Here is a 16,631-nt window from a genome sequence, read left to right on the forward strand (position 1 = left end):
CTTGAGACGTGGGAAACAGACATCTTTGGGTGTCAGCAATATTTCAACCTTGCCTCTGCCTTAGAGCACAAGGACAGTGCTCCAGAAGCTTCTTTCTAGTCGTAACCTCTCCTCACCACCTTCTCGTTAGTGCACATAGGCACATCCCTTCAGCTTCTATTTAATCCTTACTCTTCCTAATAAACTTTGTTATATTGACTATGAATCTATGGCCCATGTAGGTGGCTTTGTCTTGACCATTGCTGCATGTGAGTCTTTGAGCATCCACTGCCAAAGACCAACAGATCATCTCCTTGTTCCTGGGGTGCCCATAGTTACAAGATAACTACACTCTACTATATTCTGCTTGGCTACATCAACCAACTTTCTCATTAGCTGAAGAATAGGAGCACAATTTCAATACAGAAGTCAGGCGTTAAGTGGTTAGCTTTGATGAGTTAATTGAGGTCTAAAATTTCCTCTTACTGGAAGCTGGAGAGAACAATATATGATATCTATGTAGATTGAGTCCAGGGCATTTTAGCCTGAGAACGCCTCACCCTGCTTCCCTGGTATCTTTTAGCAACCATTGCTTTTCTGCTAATTTTGGATCACCTCATCACATATGTAAGTTTCTGCTTAAACTATCAAAACACTCTATTTCTTTGCTTTGGGTTATACCTGGAGATGCTCAGGGGTTACTCCTGGTTCTGCACTCAGGAATTACTGCTGGCAGTGCTCGGGAGACCATCTGGAATGCTGGGGATCAAACCTGGGTGAACTGCATGCAAGGCAAACGCCTTACCTGCTGTTCTATCACCCCAGCCCCAGGCATCCTGTTTAGAGGTTAAGGTCTCCTGAGACGTTTGTATGTTACCCCTGGCAGTCACACTTCTAATCTCTTGCTTGGTGTCTATATCAGTTAACTATTACCACCCAGGACTACTTTGAGAATTAAATGAGTTCCTACTGAAATGCTGTGACACTAATCTGAGCAGCAGGAACATTTTTAAAAAATCATTACTGCCACTAGTATTATTGCAGAGGTTGGAGTTGTATCTGTGCTCTTAGTGGATCTTTCAGGGATGAATATATAAATCCTTTTTGGGGCCAGAGAGATAGCTTAAAGGGCTGAGCTCATGCTTGCATGTGGGAGTTGGGAGCTTTATCCCTGCACAGCACGATCCACTGAGACCATCAGGAGAGTCTCCCAGCACAGAGCCAAGAGTGTCCCTGAACAAAGCTAGATGATCGGGGCTGGGGTGACAGCACAGTGGGTAGAGCGTTTGCCTCGCATACGGCCAACCCCGTTCGATTCCAAGCATCCCATATGGTCCCCCAAGCACCGCCAAGAGTAATTCCTGAGTGCAGAGCCAGGAATAACCCCTGTGCATCCCCAGGTGTGACCCAAAAAGCAAAAAATAAAAAACAAAAAACACCCCCAAAAAAGCTAGGACGATCAATGCTCCTGGTCCACGCCCCCAGGCCCCTCACTGCTCTCCACCGGCCCAATACGCCCCATCTGCACGCTACAGCCAGACCTGCCACAACCCGCTTACAGGTCTATTCTGCCCCCAAATACAGGCATAGCGCTCCCCACCCGCACAGCTCCCCTCAAAGGTGAGCAGCATCCCACGTCCCCTAGTCCAAAGGCTCGCCCCGCCCAGTTCACCCGGCCACCGTTCAGTCCGCAAGCCCCGCCCCACGTCCCCCTGGTTCTCCCAACCCCGCACATCCTCGAGCCTATCAGCTCCCATCCTGGTGCTTGCTTCCGGGCCGTCTCTCACTGCCCCCGCCCCTCCGACCCCGCCCCGCCCCTAATAAGTCCCGCCCTCCCGGAACGCCCCTCGGCTGCCCTATCCTACAAAACGCCCCGCTCCGACCACCGCCCTCCAGGAAGCCCCGCCCCGGAGCACGCACCGCCCTCCTGAAAAGCCCCGCCCCCGGAAGCCCCGCCCCGCCCTTCGGAACACCAGCGCTGCTGACGTGCTTCCGGCGGAGTCAGGTGGGACGGGGGTCGGGTCCCTCTCGCGAGCGGCGGGAGCTGCGCGCGTGGTGGCGAGCAGTGCGGTGGGGCTGCGCGGATAGGGGCGCTGGGGCATTTGGGGTCCCCGCCACCCCCTTGCCGGCCCCTTGCTCCAGACCTCAGGACACAGTGCTCAGGAGGCACCGCCGCGCCGCCCGCGAGTCCGGTCACTGCACCCTCCCGCTGCGTCCCACGTGAAGTCTCCTCTGCCTCGGTCACCCCCTGTAGTGACAGGGCCACCGGGCACACCCCATGGCCGGGGCGGGCGAGGCTACGGTCAAGAAGAAGAAGAAGAAGGCTCGGAAAGAGGCCTCGGGGCCGCAGGGGGGCGAGCAGGGCTCGGGGGAGCGGAGCCCGGAGGAAGCCCCCCTCAGCGCGGAGGAGCAGGCAAGGGCGGCAGGCGGCGGGCGGCTCCGGCCGGGCTCTGCGCTGCGACCGCGGCGGGACGGGTGGAGATGGGACGGAGGCATCTGGTGTCCCCGCGGGCCGGGCCGGAACCGCGGGGTCCGCAGGTCCTCTCTCAGTCTCTTCCGTTCCGTCTAGGCCGAGCAGCTGGCCCGGGAACTGGCCTGGTGCGTGGAGCAGCTGGAGCTGGGACTGAGCACGCAGAGACCCAGCCCGAAGCAGAGTGAGGGCCCTCCCGGAGGTGGAGCGCGCGGTGGCGGTCTGTGACTGGCCCTGCCGCCGGACGGATGCCTTTGCGCCCGTCCCGGGACGGGGGAACCCGGGGGAGGGGGCGCGACTAGACCCTGTTCTCGTCCACAGAGGAGCAGGCTGCCGCCGCGATCCGAACCCTCCGCAGCGGAAGGACCCCGTTGCCCCGCAAGAGGCAGCTGATGCGCTCCCTCTTTGGGGACTACCGGGCGCTCATGGAAGCCCAGCGGCGCGAAGCCTTGCGTTCGCTGAAGGCCGGTGAGAGCTGTGCACCGCTGCTTTCGAGCTACCCGGTTCTAGCGGGTCGAGAGAGGAGGATACGGAGCGACCTGTCTAGGCATTGGGTGTGGGAGGAGATGGGCTCAGAAAAGCTCGGAGGGAAGTCTGGGTGGCGGAGTACAGGAAGTCAGGTACTTGGGATGCATGCTGCTGAAAGGTTGGGATTTTCGCAGCATGTAGGATTCCTGAAAACTACCAGGGGTCTCTTGAACAAAGAGCCAGAAATAGCTCTTGAACGTCCCCATTTTCGACCGAAAAAACTAAAACATGAGACTAGAGGATAAAGCGCTTTTCTTGGATGCAGGAGACTTTGGTTGGATCCCTGGCATCTCATTGGGCCTCTGAGTACCACAGATGCCTCCCCCCCCCCCCCCCCCCCGCAAAAAAAAAATGCCTGCGCAGTTCTTGACCTTGGGTCTGGAAAGTTAATCCAGTTGGGTTGAGCATATTGCATGCCTGCCCAAGGCCTGGTTTGATTCCCAGCATTGCTGGTTGAACAAGAGCTGGGAGTGACATGCCTAATCACTACTGGGTGTGACCCCTGCCCATCTTTGAAAGGAAAAGAAAAATTCTGGATCTTGGGATTGGGGCTGCAGGGTTAAGTTTTCTCTGACTCTTAATGCTGTGTCTGTGTCTGTGTGGTAATACCAACTTTATAATCTTGGAAACTAATTTATACAATTATATTTTAAGTTAGAGTTGTTTGGGTGCACCTAATAAGAACGGTTCCTAATTTCTGTTTTTTGTTCCCATCCCCTACAGAAGCTCATGCGGCCCAGGTGCATCCTGTAGGTGAGGCTGCCAGAAAGAAGAGCGGGAGGATCTGCCGGCCTCGCCCGGCAGCAGGAGCAAAGGACACCCATGATATTCTTGATGAAGACTTTAAGTTTAATTTCTTTTAGCTCTTCTCCTGGAACAGTTCTCACCCAGGTGCTCTGGATGTTTGTCTTGGGTTTAGAGCCCATCCTTGAATGCTCTGCTCTGTGGGGCAGGTGTGGATTGGTCTGACCTTGGCTTGTCAGTAAATGGCTGTTGCGTACATTTGAGATGAGTCCATTGAGAGTTGTCACACATGCACAAGGGTTTCAGGTCAGATGGCCTTTTTGACAGAAGAGGAAGGAACATTTGAAAATCATTTAATAGGGGTTGGAGCAATAGTATAGCAGAAGGGTGCTTGCCTTGCACGTCTTCAACCCATATTCCATCCCTGGCATCCTGTGTGGTCCCCTGAGCATTGCCAGAAGTAATTCCTGAGTGCAGAGCCAGGAGTAAACCCTGAACCCTTCCTCCCCAGCAAAAAAAAAAAAAAAAAAAAAAAAAAAATCCAATAAACTGAAATGGGTATTGTAGAAAGAATATTATGTTCAGTCTTTAGGATTGGATTAAGTAGCTGTTGGTAATAAGGAACAGTGAAGAAGGAACATCATTTTGCACTGATAGTTGTTTTGAAATTGCTTGAAATAAAGTCGTGGTTTATATAATTTTACATTGTCCTAATACAGCAGTCTTTTTTTGGGGGTAGTGGGGGTGTGTGAGGGGGGCATGCTGGCTCTGCTCTGGGGTTACTCTTAACTCTGCACTCAGGAATTAATCCTGGCAGTACTCAGGGGACCATATGAGATGCTGTGGATTGAACCTGGGTCTGCCGTCTGTAAGGCAGGCATCTGGCATGCTGTATCATCTCCAGTCCCTAAAGCACTCTTAAATTGTTTTCTGTTTTGTTTTGAGGCCGCATCCGGTGATGTTCAGGGCTGACTGTTGACTGCTCAGAGATCACTTCTGGCTGTGCTTAGGGGAACCACAAGGGGTGTCAGGGATTGAACCTGGGTTGCTGCATGTAAGGCCTTACCTGCTTAATATCTCTCTGGCCCCTAAAGCATCTTAAGTGAAAATGAATGACAGTAGGAAGTAACTTTTTTTTTGGGAGGGAGGGGCACACCCAGCAATGCTCAGGGGTTACTCCTGGTTCTACACTCGAGTTACTCCTGGCAGTGTAAAAAGATTTTAAGGAAGTCTTTGACATTGATGCTTGCAGGCCTTCCGCCTGAGGCTCAGACCTTTTTGTTTCCTACCTGAGCAGGTATGATTCTCAGGGAGTCAGGTGACTTCCAGTAGGCAGACAGCCTTTGTTCTTAGAGGCACAGAGTGTCTTCTTTTCCTTTAATTTTGAAAATGTTTTTGGTTTTTGGGCCACACCCAGTGATGCCCAGGGGTTACTCCTGGTGGTACACTGGGACCTATATGGGATGTGTGGAACCATGGTTGACTGCATGCAAGTCAAATTCCCTACCTGCTGTACTATTGCTCTGGCCCCAGGCAGGGAGCTTCTTTCCCCAGCACTCTTGATTAGAAGCCTGACTTGAACCTCAGTGGATGATCTCTTTAAATTTTGGATGTTTCAGGGCTGGAGAGATAGTACAGCATGTTAGGACAGCCTTGCACATGGCCATCCTGGTCCTATCACTGGCATCCCATAAGATCCTCTGAGCACTGTCAGGAATAATTCCTGAGTACAGAACCAGGAGTAACCCCTAAGCATCGCTGGGTGTGCCCTTTCCCCCAAAACACACACACACACATACACACAAACACAAAACTGGATGTTTCAGATCTCATTTGGTCCTTGGAAGCTACCAGGTCCACATCTGTTGTTCCTGAGGACTAGGGAGAAGGTCATGCTGAGAATTGAATTCAGGGTCTCTCACATGCCTTGTATGTGCTTTACTACCTGAACTATCTCCTCAGCTTCATGATGATTCTTTATGTTTGTGTGCAGAGTATTGGTCATGTCAATGGTTGTATTTGAAATTTTCTATTGAGTCAAAAAAGAAGAGGGTCAGGAAGAATCAGTGGTAGAGAATGTGCCTCATGTGGCTCTGGTTTTCATCTCTGGCTCTACTGATGGCAGATACAAATTCTAAGCAGACAATATATCTTCATTGTTTGTTGGGCAGTATTTGTTTCTTGTCCTCTAAGCAAGATAATGCTCTAATAGAAAGTTGTGTTATTTTGGACCGGGGAGATAGCTCAAAGGGCTAGTGTGCAGGAGGTCTGATTTAGTCCCCTTGGGTAGCACACCGTACCACTTAGTTCCTGAACACTAGGGACAGAGAGCAACCTCCCAACATTGCTTATGGAGAGTGGCCACAAAAAAACAAAAATCAGACAGAGAAATCTAAGTGTTAAGTTTGTTAGTGTTCGTAAATCCTGAACCAAATGGCATATCCCCTAGATAGCATACCACCAATGTCTGGGGATGTCTTTTTATTTTTTTTTTTGGGGGGGGGCATGGGGACGCACATTCAGCAGTGCTTTGGATTTACCCTTGGCTCTGCACTTAGGGATCATTCTCTCGCTTTGGGGGACCATATGGGTTGGCCGTGTGCAAGGCAAGTAACTTACCCACTTTACCCTGGTCCTGGGGATGTCCTTTTGACTATAGTCTCTGGACAATGCCATGAAGGTTCTTTGTTGTTTTTGTGGCACCCTCTTCTGTAGGTTTGAGAAGCCAATTTTACAATGAAATGAGAGGAATATTTTCTTAGAGGCTTACTAAGTCTCAAGCATATTTATATCTGACTCTTTCCTGTGAACTTCCTAGCACGTTGCGTGTGTGTGCGCGCGCGCGCGTGTGTGTGTGTGTGTGTGTGTGTGTGTGTGTTGAGGTGTCATGGGGGGGGTACACTCAGCGATACCCAGTTCTTACTCTTGGCTTTGTGCTCAGGGATTACTCATTTAAAAAAAAAACTTCATTTTGCTTTGTTTTGGGGCCGCACCTGGTGGTGCTCAGGAGTTACTCCTGACTCTGCACTTAGGTATTACTCCTGATAGGCTCAGGGGACCATTTGGGGTGCTGGAGATCAAATCCAGCTTGGCTGCATCCTATCCACTGTACTATCACTCTGTCACTAACTTGCTACTTCTTTGGATAGCGGGTAGGGACTGAACCCCAGTTAGTCATCTGCAACACAAGCACATTTCCTACTGTACAATCTTACTGGATAATCGTCCAAGCACTTTCAATTGAAGTAAAGCCATTTTTACAAGAAAGAAAAATTGTTTCCTGGGTTGAAGAGAGTACATACTTTTTGTTGTTCATTATGATTTTTACATTCAATATTCCAACACCAATCCCACCACCATTATACCTTCCCATCACCATTATTTCCAATTTTCCCGATCACCACCCAAGCCTTCTCCAATAGCAGGCCCTAAATGATTTATTTTGTATTGCTTGTTACGAACAATTTGCCAAAAATGATCAAGAAAGATTTCCTTAGAAAAAACTGAAGATTGTATCTCACCCTGGAGCAATTGAACCCTTGTATAAGAGATTACTAATGTGTTACAGGTTAAGCCTTAGATGTTAGTATTTTAATTGAGATTGGTTGCCTACTTACATCCCATCTAATGGAGTACACACTTTTCCATGCTGGAGCTCCAGTTTGATTTCTGGTACCACTTGGTCCCATGAACCATGAGCACCTCTGTGTGTGCTTTCTCTCAAGTTTCTGATTAATGTGTATGGCAGGTTTTTACTTACTTAGGCCTTTTTTGATTATATATAAACTAGTTCTGGGAGAGATTTTAACTTGTATACATGCCTTGAAGTCCTGGAATAAGCTGCAAGTAGACTGGTTTCTCACCATAGAGGGCACCATAGTACATTTATACTATTGTAAATACACTTGAAAATCTCATTTTGTTGTTTGTCTTGTAACTAGCTGGATTGTCAGAAAAGAATGTGTTCCAGACTCTAAGATACAAAATGCACTAAAGAATAGTGTGAGGGGCTATGGTGCTGCCAGCAGGTCAGTCTACCTGTGGGGCGAGTGCATCAGCAGCTTCATAGTGCCTTCAGACTTCCAGATACCCCAAAATTGCTGCTGTGCCTTTGGCCAGACCCCAACAACTTGGGGCCAAGTTTACCAAAAAATTCAACTGCTAAAAGTTAGGTATGTGGGAGCCACCCCCACAAACCACCTTTGGCTTAATTATATAAGCTCACTTATTGGCCTTATTTCAGAGACCTATAAATCTCAAAAGAGATCAAAAGATGCATTAGAGGGTCTGGAGTGATAGCACAGCAGGTAGGGCATTTGCCTTGCACGTGGCCGACCTGGGTTTGATACCCAGCATCCCATATGGTCCCCTGAGCACCGCCAGGAGTAATTCCTGAGTGCAGATCCAGGAGTAACCCCTGTGCATTGCCAGGTGTGATCCAAAAAGCCAAAAAAAAAAAAAAAAAGCATTAGGGCCTGTAGTGTGGAAGTAGGCAGGAACCCATGACAGATCTCCAGGCCCACTCAGATCGGAACTGGGCCTCCTCCCCCAGGTCCCCAGTTTTCCAGAAGCTTGGCAGTCATGCTCATGAACTGCCCTCAGCGCCATGTAATCTCATCAACGGCCAAGACCCATAGACTATAAACTAAAGCTCCTGGAAGAGAACGACACAGAATTTCCTGGACATTATATTCTATCCATAACGAAGAATACAAAACAAATTGTCTAGCATTGCCTATACAGCAGGTTTGAGTGGTGGTGAGACTGGTGTCGGAATATCGAATGTAATCAAAGTAGAGAGTTTGGGGAAGTTGCCACAGAGGCAGGGTAAGGGTTGCAATGTGGTTGGGGTGGGGTAATACTGGGGATAGTGGTGGAAAATGTGCACTGGTGAAGGGATGGGTGTTTGATGATTGTATGACTGAAGCTCAAACATGAAAGCTTTGCAACTGTATCTCATGGTGAGTAAAAAAATAGGGGTGGGGGAAATAATAAAATAATAAAATTAACATTCTGAATACAAAAAGAAAAAGTAATGTGAAGTTCATGCCCAATTCAATCAGCTTAATCAATGACTGAATAAATAGCAGTACTCCTGCATTATATATATATATATATATACACACATTATATATATATGTATATAAAAGAATAGTGTGAGTTATGTGGTTCATCGCAGTTCCTGCTCACTTTCTACTGATGGTGAAGTTCACAGTCCAATAGTACAGATCTTGACTCTTCTCAGTTTCCTTAATTGGACTGATGCATTTACATATTTTGTCTCTTTGAGAGTTCAAAATACACAGCCTCCTGTTAACGTTTTTTACTCTGCTAAGTAGAGGGGGTTGGGAGCATGATACTGCCCCAGTACCTTGGTCCTCAAGGTATTCCAATACATTCCAATAGAATCATTGGAATTTCTGGGATTCCCGTCCAGACCTGAATAAAGAACTGGAAGACCAAGACTCCTTGGTCTTTGACTTGCGGGCCCCAAGCAGGGTATCAGGCCCTCACGAGCTGACCTGAAACAGGTTATTGTGTTGCTTATTAGGTATACTCCTTATTAGGTATGATTCTATTTATATTTTTGGTTTGGGAACCACACTGGGAAATGCTCAGGGGTTATTCATGCACTCGAAATCACTTCTGGTGGTGCTCTGGGGACAACATGGGTGCTGGGGATCAAACCCATGTTGGTCACATGCAAGGCAAGTGTTCTATCCACTGTACTACTGTACTATCTTTTCAGCTCCACCACATGTAGTTGTGACTGAAGTTAATAGCCTACAAGCCTTATGTCCTGGAATAAGCTGCAGATATACTGGTTTCTCACTATAGAGGGCACCTCCAGGACTTGATCTTCACAGAGGACTTTGGAACTGACTTCAAGAAGTAAGGATATGAGAAGTAAGTCTCCATGCATTCCCTGCCAAATCAGTTACTCGTTCCTTACATAGTTGCATACACATACACACACACACAAAATTCATTTTTTTATAAACCTCTATTTATTCCTTCTCTGTTGCTTCATTTCTTCCTGATGTTTAACCAAACGATGTTTGTATAGTCACAAACGTGGATATATGTACAGAATTGCTATATATCTCTTTTTGGGGAGGGGAAAAAGGAGGTACATACCAAGCTGGGCCCAGAACTTTTGACTGTACACTCGGATCACACCTGGTGAGGCTGGGTGGACCATATGCGTTGCCTGGGATCAGCCCCCAGTTCTGCTGTACTCCTCCCCATTGTTAGTAAATATCTAGTCACATACACTTAATTTATTTAGGGTTATGTGTAGGGTAGGGATAGGATTTTGTGGTTAGAGTTAGTGTTAGAGATAGGTTTGAGGGTTAGAGATTAGGGTTAATAGGGATAGGTTTGGGTTTAGGATTAGAGTTCACATTCACGGTCACGGTTCTCCTGTTGTTCATCGATTTGCTTGAGCGGGCCCAGTAATGTCTCCTTCGTGAGACTTGTTCCTGTGTTTGGCATATTGAGTATGTCACGGGTAGCTTGCCAGGCTCTGCCGTGCGGGTGAGATACTCTTGGTAGCTTGCCGGGCTCTCGAGGGGGTGGAGGAATCGAACTCGGGTTGGCCATTTTGGCTGCGTGCAAGGCAAACGCCCTACCTGCTGTGCTATCGCTCCAGACCCAGGATTAGAGTTAGGGGATTAATATTAGAGGTTAGGGCTAGGGTTAGATATGAGGTTACACCATGGTAGAGTGAAAATAAACTTTAGGTTGAAGATGATGTTAGCTTTAGGGCAGTGAGTAATGGCTCTTGCCTTGCATCTGGCCCATTTTGGTTTGATCCCTAGCACCTAACATGATTCTCTGAGCCTGCCAAGAGTGATATCTGGGTTCAGAGCCAGGAATTACAGAGGGTAGGGCACTTGCCTTTCATGTGACCAATTTAGGTTTCATCTCCTGCATCCCATATGGTCCCCTGCATTCTATATGGTCCCCTGCATCCCATATGGTCCCTCAAACACTTCCAGGAGTAATTCCTGAGTGCAGATCCAGGAGTACTCCCCGAGGATCACCAGGTGTGTCCCTAAAACCACAAAAATCAAACCAAAACAAAAAAGTAATTTAATTTTTCTAGTCACTGCCTTGAATTATATAGTTGTTGGATCCCCCCCTTGCTTTTTTTCCTTATTAGGAACTGTTGGGTGGTAAAGGAGATTCTTGGAGGCTTCTTGGTCATTGGTCTTTTATAAACACTTCTATCACCTGTGGACATCTGAGCCCAGGGCATTATGACTGGGACAGACAGGACCACAGTCTCCATGTTGGATTGTTTGGTCTTTCTGAGCATATGGGGGTTTCTTAACCTTTATCTCATTGGGTTTGCAAGAGTTTTATTTATGGTGGGTTCCTATGAAGGGAGATGAGAGCGAAAGTGAGATCCAGTGGGCATGGGGACCACTATAATGATCTTAATTGTGTTTTAAGTTGAATGAGAAAGCTTTGAAGGAATGAATAATAACAGAATGAATAATAACAGTCTAATTGTTACTGTAGTAAGATAACTCTTCTGGGTCAAAGATGGAGAATATAAAAGCAGCAGGGGAAGGAGGCAGAGACCAGGGTTCTACTGCTAGGGAAGGTCTGGTGAACAATAATTGTTGCTGTGGTAAGAGGAATGCTGTTGACATAGCTGGGCGCAGGAGATGTGGCTGGGAGCAGTGTTGGAAGACCTCACTGGGGAACTAGATGTAAAGTATGAAGGAAGACAGTGAAGGGCCAGATCTACAAGGCAGTATGGAAACCACTGCAGAAGGTGGGAGGATAGCTTGGTGGTCAGTTGGGGACAACAGTGAAAATAGGAAGCAAGTAATAGAATCATGGGGAGATTGTTTCAAAGGTGGAGCATAGAATAATGGTGGCATGCCTAAGTCACGTTTCCTGTGTGACTGCAGGAAGCAGATGGAAGAGGTAGAGATTTTTGAGCTCAAGGGAAAACAGATCAGTGAAAAGAGGTGTTGGGCAGCTGGAAGAAAGGGTTGTTGGAAGGAAGACTAAGGTCAGATAGTACAGCAGCTTGCTGTGGCTGACTTGTTTCAATCCCTGGCACAATAGGTGGTCCCCTAAGTACCATCAGGAGTGATTTTCCTAAAAAAAGAGCCAGGAGTAAGCCCTGAGTATTACCATGTGTATTGCCCTCCCCAAGCTTCCCCCCCACCCAAAAAAAAAGTAAGGAAAATTACTTGAGAGATTCACAGACAGAATGAGATGGAAGGTGCCAGGCATTGTAGATGTTAATGAGTGAGACTGGAGGGTTTGTCATTGGAAGAAATAGCAGAAAGTGTTCCCTGATATTAGTATATTATGTCAAAGCAGTAATGTGGAAATAGATGGGAGGCATGGTCATAGATAAGGGATGGGCATGCTGAGCGTTTTAAGGTCCAAAAATCTAATTTATCAACAAGTTAGCATTACAGTCCATGCTGTGTGTGTGTATGTTGGGGGTTTCTCTCTGTTTGGCACTTCCACCCTATGAATTTTCTCTGATTCCTACATTTACTATAAGTAGAGTAATTGTGACATCAGAAGGCAGCCATCCAATCCTGGTTTTCTGCTTTTCCCTTCACATATCTTTTCACTCACTTTTATTTGCCTCTTAGTCTTTTCTCATCGCTCATGCCGCAGCTTTCTTGCTCCTCACCTGCTCGGAGGTCTGGCATGTTGTACAGTGTATTAACATGCATACGTATTTCATCATGAAGCTGAATTTTGGATGTCTTCTGATCCAGGATTTTCAAAATTTTCAACTGGAATGTGTCTCCTGTTAGGAATCCCAATCACCACATCATTTGTTCCTCTCTCCAGAGAGTGGGTGTTGCAGGCTGAGCTGTCACCATCTCCAGTGAGGTCCCTGGTAATATCAGCACGGGCAGCCTATCTCTGTCTGGGTAGTGAGCACCTGGGGGATCATCTGTGAAATGGAAGGAAACATCTTCAAACAAAACACAGACTAGGTGGCACAGACACCTGGGTTCCTTCTCTGTTAAGTCTGAATGAGGGTTGCGTATTCAGCACAACACACACACTGCTTCTCAGTCATGCTTCATTTTCAAACCTTGCTATGAGTCTTTGGCTTGGATTTGAACTCTGGTTACAAGGCTGCTCTTCCATGGTGTGAGAAGAGGAGGGATGTTTTTTCAGAGCAAATCAATTATGTTTAGTAGTTTCATTTTTTGTTTTGTACATACCTGGTGGTGTTCAAGGCTTACTCCTAGTTCTGCACTCAAAGATCACTCCTGGTGGGCTTGGGAGGACTTAAGGGGTATTGGGTATCAAACCCAGGTGAGCCACATGCAAGGCAAGTGCCCTACCCACTGTACTGTGGCTCCAGTCCCAGGTTCAGCAGTTTGGTTTTTCCAAGACTAAAACTTTTCTATATGTTTCTTGGCTTTAAAAGAAAAGTCCAGAGGTTGGCACACATAAACAATGTTGCTTTGTATGTGTGCTTTCCAAACCACAAGACTTTTGCAACATGCTAATAAGTAGAAAATCTTATATTTGCCTTCTGCAATGGGCTTGATTGAGGTAGAAATGAATCTGTTTTTGTATTTACAAAGGTCAAAGACTCGCTAAAACTTCCAACTAGACCTCTCACACATGGGTCGGACATATGTGGACTGCAGATGCTGCCAACTGAGGCACCGACAATGCTCCCATTTCAGGTGATATGGCTTCAATTTAGCAGAGTAAATAAGGATTTCAGGGGGTCGGAGTGATAGTACAGTGTAGGGCATTTGCCTTGCACATGGTCTACCTGGGTTCAATCCCCAGCATCCCATATGCCCCCCTGAGCACCGCCAGGAGTAATTCCTGAGTACAGAGCCAGAAATAACCCCTGTGCATCGTCGGGTGTGACCCAAAAAGCAAAAAAATAAAAATAGGAATTTCACTAACACACATTTTGAAATCATTTTTTTAAAAATATTTTATTGAAAGTTCACCCTGAAGTGAGGAGGTGTACATAGTTATGATGTATGAAAGCAAAATAGAAAGGTTTGGGGTGTGGTGGCTACAGATGCATTGGCCCTTCTATAATGCCTACAGCCACATCTTTCTTAAAAAATATTTTTAAAAATGAATCACCATGAGATGCAGCTACAGACTTACAAACTTTTGTGATTATGTTTCAGTCATACAATGATCAAATACCCATCCCTCCTACAGTGCCCATTCTCCACCACCAATGTTCCCAGTATCCCTTCTTCTACCCCCTCTCCTTCCCATCCCTTGCCTCTCTGGCAGACACATTCCCTCTTACTCTCTTTCTCCCTTTGGGCATTATAGTTTGCAATACAGGTACTAAGTGGCCATCAAGTTTGGTCCATATTTGGTCCATAGTCTACTTTCGGCATGCACCTCCCATCCCGAGCGAGCCCTCCAGCCATCATTTACTTAGTGGTCCCTTCTCTATCCCAGCTGCCTTTTCATCCAGCATGTGAGACCAACTTCCAAGCCATGGAGTGATCCTCCTGGCCCTTATCTCTACTACCCTTAGTGTTAGTCTCATGTTATGTTATTTTATATTCTACAAATGAGTGCAGTCATTCTATGTCCCTCTCTTTCTGACTCATTTCACTTAGCATGATACTCTTCATGTCCATCCATGTATATGCAAATTTTATAATTGCATCTTTTCTAACAGCTGCATAGTGTTCCATTCTGTAGATATACCAAAGTTTCTTTCTTTTTTTTTTGCTGAGATCTTTCTTTTTAAAAAATTTTATTTATTTAATTTTAAATTTTTATTAGTGAAACACCACCAAAGTTTTATAACCAGTTATCTGTTCTTGGGCATTTGGGTTTTTTTTTCCAGATTCTGGCCATTGTAAATAATGCTGCAGTAAACATACAAGTGCAGATGTCATTTCTACTGTACTTTTTTGCATCTCCGGGATATATTCCCAGAAGAGTTATTGCTGGGTCAAGTGGAACTTCAGTTTCTAGTTTTTTGAGAAACATCTGTATTGTTTTCCAAAAAGGCTAGACCAGTCAGCATTTCCACCAGCTGTGATGGAGAGTCCCTTTCTCCCCACGTCCATGGCAACACCTGTTGCTTTTGTTCTTTTAGATGTGTGCCAGTCTCTGTGGTGTGAGTTGATATCTCATTGTTTTGATTTGCATCTCCCTGATGATTGGTGATGAAGAGCATTTTTTTCATGTGCCTTTTGGCCATTCAGAATTCTTCTTTGAGGAAGTTTCTGCTCATTTTATCACCCCCTTTTCTGATGGGATTGGATGTTTACTTCTTGTGGAGTTCAACCAGTGCCTTGTATATCCTTGATATTAACCCTTGATCAGAAGGGTATTGGGTGAATATCCTTTCCAGTTCTGTAGACTGTCTGTACTCTGGTTACTGTTTCTTTTTGAGGTGCAGAGCTTCTTTGTTTAAGATAGTTCCCATTTGTTTATCTCTGTCTCCACTTGCTTGGTCAGTGGCGGTTCATCTTTGATGATACCTTTAGCTTCAATGTCGTGGGGGGTTTTGTTGATCCTTTTTTTTCAACGTATCTTATAGAATCTGGTCTCATGTTGAGGTCTTTAATCCATTTTGTGCAAGGTGTTAGGTAGAGGTCTGAGCCCATTTTTTGGATGTAGCTATTCTGTTTTGCCAGCACCATTTGTTAAAGAGGCTTTTCTTGCTCTACTTTATATTTCTTGCTCCCTTATCAAAGATTAGATAATTGTATATTTGAGGGTCTGTGTAAGGATGTTCAACCCTAGTCCATTGGTCTACAGATCTTTGTTTCAATACCATACTGTTTTAATTATTACCACTTTGTAGTACAGTTTGAGGTTGGGGAAGGTGATGCCTCCCATATTTTTTCCCCACAAGAATTGCTTTAGCAATTGTTGTTTCATATGAATTTCAGGAGTGTTTGATTAATTTCTTTGAAGAATTTTATGGGTATCCTTATAGGGATCACATTGAATCTGTATAATGCTTTGGGGAGTATTGCCATTTTGACAATGTTATTTCTCCCAATTCATGAGCAGGGGATGTGTTTCCAGTTCTTCGTCTCTTTTATTTCTTGAAGTAGGGTTTTGTAGTTTTTTTTTTGTTCAGGTCCTTTACTTCCTTAGGTAGGCTGATTCTGAGGTACTTGATTTTCTTTTTCTTTTCTTTTTTGTTTTTTGCTTTTTGGGTCACACCCAGTGACTCTCAGGGGTTACTCCTGGCTCTGCACTTAGGAATTACTCTTGGTGGTGCTTGAGAGACCATATGGGATGCTAGGGATCGAACCCGGGTTGGTCGTGTGCAAGGCAAATGCCCTACTTGCTGTACTATTGCTCTGGCCCTGGTACTTGATTTTCTGAGGTATGATTGTGAATGGGATTGTTTTTTCCATATCTCTTTCTTCTCATTTGTATATAGGAAAGCCATGGACTTTCGGGTATTGATTTTATAGCCTGCGACTTTACTGTACAAGTCTACTGTTTCTAGGAATTTCTTGGTAGAGGCTTTAGGGTTCTCTAAATATAGTATCATGTCATCTGCAAATAGTGAGAGCTCAATTTCCTCCTTTCCTATCGGGTTGCCCTTAATATCTTTTTCTTACCTAATTGCTATGGCAAAATCTTCCAGTACTATGTTGAATAGAAGTGGCGAGATTGGGCACCCTTGTCTTGTCCCTGATCTCAGAGGGAAGTCTTTTAGTTTTTCAACATTGAGGATAATTCTTGCCATGGGCTTGTGGTAGATGGTTTTGATTATATTGAGGAAAGTTCCTTCAATTCGCAGTTTTATAGCTGCATCTTTACTTTGGCAGAAAAATCTCTCAGTTGAATATGAGAAAGCAAGTTAGAAATTGCTGTGGGTGAAATCAGGTATGCAGAATCCTTATAAGAAGCACCTGCACTTTGCAAATCTTCCTTCACCTTT

General features: G+C 45.8%; 2 protein-coding genes across 3 annotated transcripts in view; both read left to right on the forward strand.

Moving 5' to 3' along the window:
* The first annotated feature begins 2,005 nt into the window (after positions 1-2,005).
* On the forward strand, positions 2,006-3,977 carry CUNH8orf33 (chromosome unknown C8orf33 homolog). Of its 2 annotated transcripts, none has more exons than XM_056125234.1 (4): positions 2,006-2,392; positions 2,549-2,633; positions 2,771-2,917; positions 3,704-3,977. In XM_056125234.1, the coding sequence occupies exons 1-4, from the start codon at positions 2,258-2,260 to the stop codon at positions 3,838-3,840; spliced, it is 504 nt and encodes a 167-aa protein (XP_055981209.1). In that variant the 5' UTR covers positions 2,006-2,257; the 3' UTR covers positions 3,841-3,977. The 2 variants fall into 2 exon arrangements, with proteins under 2 accessions (XP_055981209.1, XP_055981208.1); XM_056125233.1 differs by having other exon boundaries at positions 2,024-2,392; positions 3,701-3,977.
* A 9,200-nt stretch (positions 3,978-13,177) lies between these two features.
* The window catches only part of NAALAD2 (N-acetylated alpha-linked acidic dipeptidase 2), an 82,793-nt gene continuing 79,339 nt past the window's right edge, over positions 13,178-16,631 (forward strand). The window contains exon 1 of the mRNA XM_056125121.1: positions 13,178-13,413. Within this exon, the coding sequence (XP_055981096.1) occupies positions 13,349-13,413 (65 nt within the window). The 5' untranslated portion in view covers positions 13,178-13,348. The remainder of the gene's footprint in view (positions 13,414-16,631) is intronic.

The sequence above is a fragment of the Sorex fumeus genome, unplaced genomic scaffold, assembly GCF_029834395.1.
Source record: "Sorex fumeus unplaced genomic scaffold, SorFum_2.1 ptg000054l, whole genome shotgun sequence".
NCBI classification, from domain to species: domain Eukaryota; kingdom Metazoa; phylum Chordata; class Mammalia; order Eulipotyphla; family Soricidae; genus Sorex; species Sorex fumeus.

Bases quoted from the DNA above. Each gene is read 5' to 3' on its own strand.
- CUNH8orf33 (XM_056125233.1), top strand. From the start codon at position 2,258: ATGGCCGGGGCGGGCGAGGCTACGGTCAAGAAGAAGAAGAAGAAGGCT. The intron at 2,393-2,548 runs GCAAGGGCGGCA...CGTTCCGTCTAG, and splicing joins CCCTCAGCGCGGAGGAGCAG to GCCGAGCAGCTGGCCCGGGA. The intron at 2,634-2,770 runs GTGAGGGCCCTC...TCTCGTCCACAG, and splicing joins GAGACCCAGCCCGAAGCAGA to AGGAGCAGGCTGCCGCCGCG.